A 12,473-nucleotide genomic window follows, 5' to 3' on the forward strand; every position below is an offset into this window, starting at 1 on the left:
TAATTCTAACATTGAGATTGGTCTGTTCAATAATTCTATATGTTCTTCTTCTAATTCTTGAATCTTTATTTTATTTAAATATTCTATGATATTTTCTTCTCTAATCTCTTCCTTTGCGTATAAGTTTTTGAAAAATTCCTTTGCAATTCGTTTTTTGTCTTCAATATTCTGGTATAAACAACCATCTACATCTTTTAACTGTATTATAATATTCCTCTGTTTTTCTATTTTCAATTTATATGCTAACCACCGTCCAGTTTTGTTTGCATGTTCAAATTGGTTTTGTTTAGCGATTTTTATTTTTCTTGCTATTTCTGTTGTTGTGATCAAATTTAATTTATGCCTTGTTAAATTTATTTTCTCCTTAATTTCTTGATTATATGGCTGTTTCTGTAGATCTAATTCATATTGATGTAATATTGTCTGTAAATTTTGTTTTATTTGTTGTTTGTTTTTATTTTTTTGTGCAGTATAGGCAATTGTTAAGCCTCTGATATATGCCTTGGTTGTGTCCCATAGATTTTGTAGACTGGTGTGCTCTTTCACATTAATTTGTAGAAATATTTTCAATTCTTTTTGGATCATATCCACATATTGTTTGTCATTTATAATATCTCTATCCATCATCCACCTTTTATGCTTTTGGTGTCCCTTCCATGTTATTTCAATGGGGCTATGATCAGCCCATGTGTTTGTTGTAATTTCTATTTGTTTAATGTCTGCTATAAGCTCTGCTGTCATCCAAGCCATGTCAATTCTGGACCACGATTGATGTGGATTTGAATAGAATGTGTATTGTTGTTTATCATAATTGAGTTCCCTCCAAGCATCTTGTAATTGAAATTCTTCTACTATATCATAAAATGTTTCTGGAAGTGTTTTTTTCCTGGATTTATTATGTTTACAACTCCTATAGTCCTTCTCTATGTTTACAATTGCATTAAAATCTCCAATTATGCATATGTTTTGGTATTCCAATTCCTTAATTTTGTTGTGCATCTTTTTAAAATAATCAATTTGGGTTCCATTTGGTGCATAAAGTGATACTAGTAATATCTTCTTCTTTTCTGTTTCAATTTCAACCATCAGCATCCTACTCTCCTCATCTGCAAATAATTGCTTTGATTGTATATGATTCCGGATGTACATTACTATACCTCTCTTTTTTTGTTCTGTTAGTGCCATATAAAGTTTTCCTAATCTTTTGTTCTCTAATAAACTGCGTTGTTGTTTTTTTAATATGAACTTCTTGTAATGTTATAATATCTATCTTCAATTTTTGTAAATTTCTAAAAGTACGTGATCTCTTTGATGGAATGTTTAGTCCATTTATGTTAATCGATATCAATTTTAAATCTTTCTCCATTTCAAATTTCTATTTTCTTGATGTTCTTATTTTCCTAGTGTCTTTTTTTTCCTGTAATTTGTATTTTATCCCTTGCTCCTTCTCTTTCCATTCTTTCTTTCTCCCCTCTTTTTCTTTCTTCTTGCTGTATTTTTCTCGATTTGTTCTCCTGATTTGCAATTTCTTGCTGTGGTTCAGATTCTTGTTCTTCCTCAGGAAAAAAGTTGCTATCAAAAAATTGCTGTGCTTTCTCTAGTGTATCAAGTTTATATTTTTTATCTTGCCATGAAACAAGCAGTCCCTCTGGCGTTAACCACCGGAACATTATTTTATGTTTGTGTAATTCTGTTGTCAGAAAGTTATAATTTTTCCTTGTTTCTCTTATTCTTCTTGGTATTTGTTTTAATGTAATTATTTCTTTTCCCTTATATATAATTGGTTTTTCTCTCATTTTTTTGTATATTTCCTCTTTCACCAACTTCCTTACAAATCTAATATGAACCTCTTTTGGTAACCTGTTTCTTCGGGCGTAATTTGTGAATACTCTATAAATTTCATCAATTTCCTTATTAATTTCTTCTTTATTCTTTAACGTTGCTTCAGCCAGAATTCCCACCATTACATCTCTCAAATCTTCCTCTCTGTTTTCCACTATATTTTGAAATCTTAGGTAAAATAACGCCTTTTCCATTTCTAAAAATGAAATTGAATCTTCCAGTTCTTTGTTTATTATTGTTTGAGCACATTCTGACTCTTCTATCTTTTTTTCTACTTTGCCCATCTTATCTTCAATATTTTGGATCCTTTGTTCATTTTTAGCAATATTTTGTTGAATTTTCTCCATCTTATCCATTTTTTTAAGATTATCTTTAATTTCACCTATGTCCATTTTCAAATCCTCATGGTTTTTCCTACTTTCTTGATGGTTATCAGCAATTGATTCCTGTGTTTTGTTCATACTCTCTTGTATCATTGATAATACTGAGTGAATGTTTTTGATGTTAATTGATTGAGGAGATTTCTCTTTTTCTGAAAGTAACATTGTGTCTATTGTTTTCTGTTGTGCTGATGACGTAATAGACATTGCTTGGTTGGCTATTGCCTTTTTACCTGGTTTTGTCATTATTAATAAGCCAGTAGTTGTCGTCTTAATTTTCTAATTTAATAGTTCCCAAATTTTCACGCACTGTCTATAGTATATAGTAAGATTTTCCTTCTAATAATTACAGAAGCCAATATCACTTGTTTAGTTTTCAAATACAGTCAAATTTCAAACTATAATATATTATATGAGGGATTAATTAAATTTAAATGAGGAGCAGGGATAAAATATGATATCTCAGCAAGTCATAATTCAGTTTCTAAACTAAATATTCTATTTAAATATATTATTAATTCTAATAAGTTCTATTAAATCTTTAGTTATATCTCTAATAAATTTTATCAATTTTAATAAATTTATTCTTATTTAAATCAATATATATCAATATTAATAATCAATTTTCAATTCATTCTTTTAACACCATATCAATTTTTAAATTAATATTAAATTGTGTCACATAAAAAACTATTAGAATAGAAAAACAAGATAAAACAGAAATAAGAAAAAACAGATATGCTATGTGTTATATTATTATATCTATTCAAAACTTATATATTCCAACTTTTCTTACTTATATTAGAAAGTATATATTTAACATTTAAGCTTAAGTAATCCTAAACCTTATGCTATTTGGGCTATAATATTATATACTATATTCTATATTAAAACATTAAGTATTACATAAATAAACAAATAAATAGATAAAAATCTCTCAAAACTATTCTAAAGATCAACTCATTCCTACCAAAATTGAGGAAAAGATATTCTGAATCTCTTTCTTATAGCCTGCCATTCTTTTACTGAGGAAAAAGAGGAATATTTTGACAGGGATGTTGTGAAGCTCATGGTTTGCAGGATTTAAATCAATTCATTTTTGTATTCATGCATATTTTATCCTGTTCTTGATTAGGTATTGCCTACTATTCTGATTAGGGGTGAGAATCATTATCTAACATAAAAAAAAAGATTAAGGGAACATTCAGGTTCTGAAGTGAACTTCTCAGAATTATTACTTTGTATGTCCTATTGATGTGGTGATGGACGGAAAAAGACAGAACCTCAAATTGGGCAAAAAAAATCCCTATATGCTAAAAGCAACCAATTAGGTTTCATTCAAGGGATATGGTGATAAAATCAGTTTCATTTTTTCATTAGTTGCTCTTTCTTATTCACATTAGGTCTCAGAACAATGATATAGCATTTGGGGCAAAATATGCACCCCAGTAATCCAGCTGCTGAAGCCAAAATGGAGAAGATCTCAACAGCCACCATGTATTTTCCCTTGGTACTCAAATAGGTGGGAACAAACGACACCCAGACACTGCAGAAAACCAACATGCTGAAGGTGATGAATTTGGCTTCATTAAAGGTATCAGGCAAATTTCTGGCTAGGAAGGCCACAGTGAAACTGACAGCAGTCAAGAACCCCAGAAAGCCAAGCACTGTATAAAACATGGTGGTTGAACCTTCATTGCATTGTAGAACAATTTCTTCAGCCATGGAGTGCATGTCAGAATCTGGGAAGGGAGGAGAAATTGTGAGCCACACCACACAAATGCAGAATTGTGTCAGAGAGCAAGATAGGACAATAGAGATAGCCAGCCTTTTCCCCACCCATTTTCTCATTTTGGATCCAGGCTTGGTGGCCATGAAAACAAGGACCACTATGATTGTTTTCCCCAATATACACGAAAGAGCTACAGAGAAGATGATGCCAAAAGCAGTTTGTCGCAAGAGACATTTCACTTGGGTAGGTTGCCCAATGAAGAGCAAACTGCAAAGGAAAGAGAGCAGGAGAGTAGCAAGAAGGCTGTAAGTGAGGTTCCTATTATTGGCTTTCACAATAGGTGTGTCCTGATACTTAGTGAATATCCCGAGCACTGCAGCTGAGATGAACGAAAAGGCAACTGCTATCACTGCCAAAGAAATCCCCAAAGGTTCTTGATAAGTTAAATAAATTATACTTTTTTGAAGGCAACTATCCTTATCCTTGTTTGGATATTGATCCTCTGGATATGGGAAACAGTCATCTAAGTCTGAAAAAGAAACCATTCATAAAAGTGTTATTGTTTTGAAGCATCTTCATTTCATTTTCAATATTCTCCAATTTTACAGTATTCTATAGACATAATGAGATCCCAATTTGATAACTGGAATGCCTTTTACATGGTGCTGCCGTCGAATACCATAATTGATCTGCAATACGATGGACCTGCAATTATCTCACCTAGTTTTCTTATTTCCATATGAGCTATACTGGCTCCAAGTTGCTTACTGTTGTGGTCCGCCAGCAGCCTGTGGAGCTGGCAGTGGAGTCAGACAGCGATGAGGCCAGAGGTGAAATGTAAAAATGTTTGTTCTGTGGGTTCTGTGGGCATGGCTTGGTGGTCATGTGACTGGGTGGGCATGGCCAACTTTACGTCACTCACTGTTAGAGCCAGGAGCTGCACATTTTGAAGCTCATTCTGCCCTTCTGAAGCCCCCAACACTTTGAGTTTCCCTCCACCACCCAAGCGAACATCGGAGCCTTCTCTTGCAGAAGCAGAATCCAGTACAGAAATGGAAAAATGAGGGGGGGAGGAATGGGAAGGAAAATGTGTAATTAGCAGAATCCAGCACAGAAATGGAAAAACGAGGGGGAGAATTGGGGGGAGAAGGTGTAAGAAGACATTTCCTTAGATCACTGATGCTCCCAACAATGAGTTTGGCGACGATGTAAGGAAATGTCTTCCAGCTCTTCAAGATTGACTTTAAGCTGACAGCAAAAGTAGTGGGGGGGGGCAACAGGGGCATGTGTGTTTGTGCATGTCCCTCCCTCCACAAGGACTTGGAGGCAGACACTGCCCCTCTGAGGAAAAGAGGAGGCAGCAAAGCCCTGGCTGTCACCTGGGAGAGGAGGAGGGCATGCTGGGAAGGGAGTACGTTGCTAGCTCCCTTCCCTGCAGCCCTGTAAAGCTTGCCTGCCTTCCACATGGACCGGTTCAGGGGCATGGCCAGCTACCAATTGCTACCAATATGCGAACTAGCCTCAATCTCTGCTACCTACTCGCCTGAGCCGGTCCGAACCGGGAGCATTTCACCCCTGGATGAGGCTGAGGAAGAACATGGACCAATCCTGGAGGGTGGGGAAGGGCCAGATGAGGGCTCTGCATCGGAGGCAAAGATGGGGCCAGGGCTATCGGGGAGTGATGTGCGGACTTTGGAGCCTCCAGAGGCTGACAGTAGAGAGACAGAGGAACAGGAGGAGCCTGTTCCTAATGCACATATGAGAAGAGCTGCTAGAAGGCAGGAGCAGCAGGACAACTCGGGAGTAGGGCCAAGAGATAATTGGCCCCTCCCATAAGGCTTAAAAGACCAGCAATGGCTCTTTGCCTCTTTGCCGGAAAACAACCATTGAGAGAATTGCTTCTTGCGTAGCTATTTCTGTTCCTCAACTGTTGCCAGAAAAGCCTTTGGCAGTTTGCCTAATTATCCCAAGATCAGAGATAAACTAAAGACTGATGTTTTGAGGACTTTGCTTTCATTTAATTTAGTATACGCTGATAATGAGTTAATTCTCAGCTGTTTTAATAAAATCTGTTTGTTTTTTGGAACTGTTTTGCATTTAATATTCACTACGTGGGCCTGGGTCACAACACTTACTCTTTGCAATTCAATTTTCTGGTTATCACCATTAAATGCCTGGATGTCACTGGACCAAATGAAAGGTGAGATCACCTTTCTTCAATGGTATCTGTCTTTCTCAATAAGTCTGGTAGGTAGGCATGCTCCAGATCTTGTCTGAAATATTGCTGTCAGGGAGTTTAGAGTTCAATCTGGTCTTTGGTGTTCAGCCTGTTCCAATACTCTTCCATCTGAATTATTTGGGTCCCCTACCCTTTCATCCTTGTAGCAGACTAGGACACCCTTGTTGTTCACTTAAAGGATTATGGTAGAATGGGGATTGACTCAGGAGCCTAATTTGTCTGCTACCTGGTGGCAAGGTTTTTTGTTTAAATTATTATTCGTGTTTCTAAATATTGTGGAAAGCCACATAGGTTATGTATAGGCAACCGTATACATTACAGAATGAATCAATCAATCATTCAGATAAAATAGGAAGTAAAAAGAAGTAAAAACTATGGAAAAAATTACCAATGCAAAATTATGAAGTATGAAAATAATTCAAATATTTCATTGCTTCACATTAATACGATGTGAAGCTCAACATTTTCAATCACCATAATATTTATTAAAAATATTCATTTATTAAAAATAAACCCCATTTATATTTATTTTATCATTGATACATTTAATATAGTCCTTTGCTTACCTAATTGGCCAGCTATCTTCCCTTCTGGACATACTTTGCAGTCATAGCAACAGGATAATTTTCCTTCCACTTTCATCTTGCTATGGCCGAGAGGACACTCTTTGTTACAGATGGAAAGAGGTAATGCCTGCTCATAAATAAAACCAGAATTCCACAGAAAGAATTTATTTTTGGCAGATTGCTCTTTTCATCAATTCTACATATGCAAACTCTTCCTGTATAATCCAAACATTGGTGTTGTATTTTCCAGGGGTAAATTCACGACGGAATCTTCAACTGCTTCCTATTTCACACATATTACATTAATCGATTCATCATTCCTAAAAATTGTATTCTAAAGATCAATTTGGGGCATGGTGGAAAATCATTACCTCTGTATCCCTCTGAGTATGCCCTCCTTGAGCACCCTTTGTATGTGTGCGTATGTTCTGGTGTCAAATCAAATGAAATATCGATATTATGGTCTTTGAACAGGCTTGATTTTTAAAAAGGGAGTGCTGTGAAATGGACAGTTTAACATAGCAAAATTATGAGACCATGAAAAGGGGAAAATGAAACATACCTGGTTAAATATGAGAGATCAAACGGCTTCCTTGGCAGAAATAGTAATTAGCTTGTCTGAGGGAGCCAGGCGGTCAATCTTTCCAATTTGGACTTTTAGAAAGGACTTGTTTGGAAATGTGACCCAATTGAAAATATCAAATCCAGTTTCTAATTCCCCATTGGGGCCAAAAGAAACCTGTTCTCCAGCACTGTTGTTAAAGGAGACCTGTTGCAAGAAACGGTGGAGCTAAAGGAAGAAGAAAAAAAGAGGGGGGAAACAACCCCAGGAAATTTATCAGGAATCTTTGAAGGAGATGTGAAAATTTCAATTTGATTCTTTCAATTTGGCCTAAATAAACTTGAGATTTTCTTCATGCGATTCATTGACAAATTTGCTATTCACTTGGAGTAATACTATTCCCATTTTCACGATATTTCTTATTATTTTATTAGTATTATAACTCCCATCGAATCTTAATGTCTAAGGAGATTCTTGCTTATCCAAGCATTGCTTGTCCCTATGGTGTGTTTTTTTTTTTTTAAAAAAAAATAAGGCAACTGGACTTACTTTGTTTTTCCTTGAAGATGTTTTCCTTCTCATCCAAGAAGCTTCTTCAGTTCTGAATTGAAGCAAAACACTTTCAAGAAAAATAAAGAGAGTTCAGTTGCCTTTTGAAAAAGCACCTTTGGGACTTTTGAATTTTAATAACTCCAAAATTCAGCTGGTGACGAATAATAATGCTATTCAGTAGGAAAGTAGTTTTTAAGATTCTACATTAAAAATGGTCAAATATAATGGATTGAATATGATACTCTACATGCCATTTTAGACATAAAATAAAGTTGGTATGTTACATATTTCTAATGGTCTTTACATTTAAGCATTAGAATTATATTTATTTTTTATTTTCTTTCATATGAACGTTTCAAGTGCATCCATATAGTTTTCAAAACTATCTGTAAAGCATTATAATAGTTAAAATGAAACAAAAACCGAAAACCTATTCTTATTCTTAATTTTCCCCAAATTTTTAATTACACAACATTACTTGCCAAGGTGATCGGAGGAAGAGCTTCCATCTCCTCTTATACATTTTTTGACCCCCTTTGAGCTTGGAAAAGCGCATGGCCTTCAGAGCATGTGCTACAGCATAGACTGCATTGTAGACGCTGTAACTATGTGCACTCATGGTAGTCTCAAAGACAGAATGAGGAAGAGTCTCCAGCTTCTCTTCTCCAGTGCAGATCCTTTCAGCATTCTCATCTCTAATATCCCTGGAGAATGAGCATTCAAATGCATCTTTCCAGAATTCCCTAATAAAACCATCATCTTTTTCTAAGTTTGGGTTTCCCTTCTCCATAAATTGCTGGAATCCAGTCAGCTGCATTGAATGAACTGCAAAGGAAAGAGCACCATGGAGAAAATCAATGTGTAACTGCCTTTGCATTAGAATGGATGTGAATTCCATCTGGCCTGTCATGATCCAAACTTTGGCCGTTCCCTCCTTTGGAATATTATCATCATTGAAAACATTAATCATTACTCTCAGAAACAACATGCCTGTAATTTCAATACTCAAGATGACTGCAGTGACTGTACTCTCCATAATCACTTTGTATATTTTTTCTCCATTTTCCATCATTTCAGCAGCTTCACTACTATACATCATTTGTGGTAAACATTCTATAAAGTCAAAGCAGATTCCTCTCTCTGAGAACATGGAAAGTCTCTTTTGAATGAATCTTTCTCTTTCTCCTTCAAGCAGAGAAACAAACCCAACCCAGGTCCATCTAAAATGCAACAATAAATGAAGTATTGCTTTAAATTGATGGGTTTCATCTGGGAACATCCATTTGACAAACGTTGCTGTTTCAGTATTTACCAGTGGAGCTGATCCATATGAGATCTAAATGGAAAAAGTCAGAAGAACATAGGAATAAAGGGACTCCTCCCAAAAAAATAATAATGTTGATGAAAAGCAAATAATGTGGGTTTATTTAACTGAATCTATGGGTTTGAGTTGGATACCAAAATAGGATGCATTAAAAAAATTCTGCAATTTTGCTCAAGAAGGAAAAAGGGACAGTCCTTCCAAGATATTCTTCATGTCTTATAATGTAATCATGGTCTTGCCTCAAATATTTCATTTCAATTTTTCAATATAATAATTAGCTGGTGAATTTCTCATATTGATCCTGTCACATGTAAATGCCTCACCCACACAAGCAGGTACACATGGCCCAGGACTGCAAGGGTTAACACACACAATCCATACATCCACCTCCCCCCTACACCACTCCTTACCTCAGACTCCGCCTCCCAGGTACTTAAGGTTGCTCCACGCTGCTCTAGATGTTCTTGCTGATGATTGCTGTAATGAGAAGATCAATGTTAATAAAAGGCTACCTGATTAAATATTAATGAGTCTATGTCTGTTGAGATTAGTAACAAAATGGTAGCAGAGGATGGTTTAATAACCCAATAATGAGAAGATATGCCAGAAGGACAAATCGCATCCGAAGAAAAGAAGAAGCCAAAAACCCGAGCATGAACCAAAAGGATGGCGGCACAGCTGTCCCCTCATGGCAACCTCCCGATGGGAACGCCAGAGAGATCCAACGCCAAGGCCGGCCCCGAAACCACAATGATGGACAACGGAAAGGGGACCAGAGACCAGATCAGCCAAGAAACCGATGCACAAGGAAGCAACAAACTCCGACTCGACATACTGAGACTGCTGAGATTGCCTACGGCCAATGAGGACCTCATCGCGAACCTCCAGAGCCTGATCCAGGACCACGGAGCAGTGAGTGGAGATCACGACCAAAGCACAGGACCTGATGACCATGGCTCCCATAAGAAACTCACCCCCAGCCGAACCCCTAACCGACAACGAAGAACCCTATCTCATGCCAAATTTTGAGTGGCAGCCATCTTTGTCCAAGCAGCCCACCAAGATGGCCGACCACCGACCAATCGAAGGCCGAGATTCAAAATGGCCAGTGCGAAAAGCATGCACCCCCCAAACCAGCGAGGAAGACGAGCCCTATAGGGATGAGTGGTCTGACCCGGGCCTCGAAACATCCCCAACCGAGTGGCAGATTGAACAGGCCATAAAGACCTTCACCACCACCTTCGGCTCAGATATAAAAATCCCTAAGGACAAACCAAAAGCGCAAAAAGGGACAAGGGACGAAGGGGGGAAGAGCTGAGCCACCCATGCGAGGGATGTGGACGCCAATGCCAGCCCACCGACGTCGCTGCAGCCCCCAAGAACGCGACACCACCCATCGCAGAGGCCGCGATCGCCGGAGCGCAGAGGCCGGAACAGATACTCACCGCAGATTCAGGACCACCCGAGCAGACTGGATCTTGGTCCGGACGACATCACGACGACCCAATCACCTTCGACTCACCGCTGGATATACAAGGTGGAAACCGAGGCCTACCCGACCGAGAGAGACCTCTCGGGCTCTCGAGCTACAGCAACGAGAACCTCCTCCTCCGACTGCAGAGCTGAAATGGACTTCGTGCATGCGCAATTTCGCCTAGAGGAAGAAGGAGAAAAAAAAGTGCAGAGAGGACTTTTTAAACTCCCAGCAAGTATCCCCATGTCGTATTGCGGCTATATGCACATTCAGAACCATGGACAGCCGCCTGCTGTAAGTAACTTAACAAATAATACAGGGAATTTGTCAAATGATTTCCCAAAGTTAAAAATGGATGGGTCTAACCTCCTGGAGTGGAGCCAACAGCTCCAGGTTGTTTTTTTGAGGGAAAATATATTGTTCTTTATTACTAACCCCCCAGAAAGGCTATGGACTTTTGAATTGGACTGCCTGCACCACAAGGCTTTTTACCTACTAATCTCCAGTATTTCCATATACCCCAGTATCAAACACTACTTAACGATATCTGAATTAATGCAGAAAATGTTTGGGCTTTTCTATAGTGAGAGCGTGGCAACCACACCCAGAATGTCTAAAGAATTCTATTCGGCTAGAATTAGGCCAGGGACTTCTATGAGTGAACACCTGCTAGGATTAAACGCTACGAGGGTTGAGTTACACCTAAGAGGGGAAATTGTGTCAGATCAGACCATGAAGAGCATAATAGTTAATTCCTTAGACCCCCACCTGGGATAATTTTATCACACACTTAGATTCATTAAGCCTGGGGCACCTGTCCATTGACAGCCTAACCAACAGGTTGATAGTGGAAGATAACCTGAGGAAGAGCCGCCCCATGTCATGCAGAGAGCACAGGCTCATAAAGAAAGTAGACTTTCAGGACAGGCACCAGGACACAGCAGAATGCTACAATTGTGGGTCCAGAAGCCACTACAAAAGGGACTGCCCCAGAAACTTCAGGGAAAGGGACAGACATGAGCACAGGGCCAGACATCCGGAGAGACAATCAACAGGCAATAGATATAGGCGTAGGGACTCTCCCAATCCAAGGGATGGAAGGGGAAACAGGGACAGTTCCAGAGATAGCCGAACCGAGACCATCCCAAAATAAAGATAGACACACTCACACAGAGAGAAGCAAGATACTTACATGACACCGAACCGACCCCAAACAGACTGGTTAGGGCAAGCAGGAACCAGTTGCCCGAAAGGCTTGAGGACTATGTACTCCACATACACACCAACCCAATCACTCCAAACTCATACAAGGAGGTGCTCAAACTCCCCCAGGAAGAAAAATTAAAATGGGAGTCAGCCATGGAAAAAGAAATGAGCAGTCTCAAAGAGTTAGATGTGTTCACACCTGCCAAAGTCAGGTTCAGACACATGTCTATGCCTAGAGCCGGATGCACTCGATGGACCAATCCTCACTTGCTATGCAGATGCCGATTGGGCAGGAGATGTAAAGAGCAGGAAGAGCACTTCAGGTTACATGTTCTTCCTCAACAACAGCCCTGTACATTGGTACACGGGCAAGCAAAATCTAGTAGCCACATCGACCACCGAGGCAGAGTACATATGCTTATCCAAGGCAGCCAATAACCTGACGTGGTTCGATGACCTTCTCACCAGCATCTGGGCTGAACCTGCCTACCCCATAATCATCCACGAGGATAAGGCAGCTATTGAAATATCCGGGGCGGATGCCATAGGCCAAAGATCCAGGCACATAGATATAAAGCATAAACATGTGAGATAAC

The 12,473-nt window shown here is 38.7% G+C and overlaps 1 protein-coding gene across 1 annotated transcript; it reads right to left on the reverse strand.

Moving 5' to 3' along the window:
* Positions 1 to 3,587: 3,587 nt before the first annotated feature.
* LOC139324436 (vomeronasal type-2 receptor 26-like) lies at positions 3,588 to 8,969 on the reverse strand. The gene is made up of 4 exons (XM_070954149.1): positions 8,352 to 8,969; positions 7,346 to 7,549; positions 6,760 to 6,886; positions 3,588 to 4,483 (listed from the first exon to the last, which is right to left on the reverse strand). Exons 1-4 carry the CDS (start codon positions 8,967 to 8,969, stop codon positions 3,588 to 3,590), a joined length of 1,845 nt encoding a protein of 614 aa, XP_070810250.1.
* Between the last annotated feature and the right edge of the window lie 3,504 nt (positions 8,970 to 12,473).

The sequence above is a fragment of the Pituophis catenifer genome, unplaced genomic scaffold, assembly GCF_029215685.1.
Source record: "Pituophis catenifer annectens isolate HBS135680 unplaced genomic scaffold, rPitCat1.0.hap2 SCAF_15, whole genome shotgun sequence".
Lineage (NCBI taxonomy): Eukaryota > Metazoa > Chordata > Lepidosauria > Squamata > Colubridae > Pituophis > Pituophis catenifer.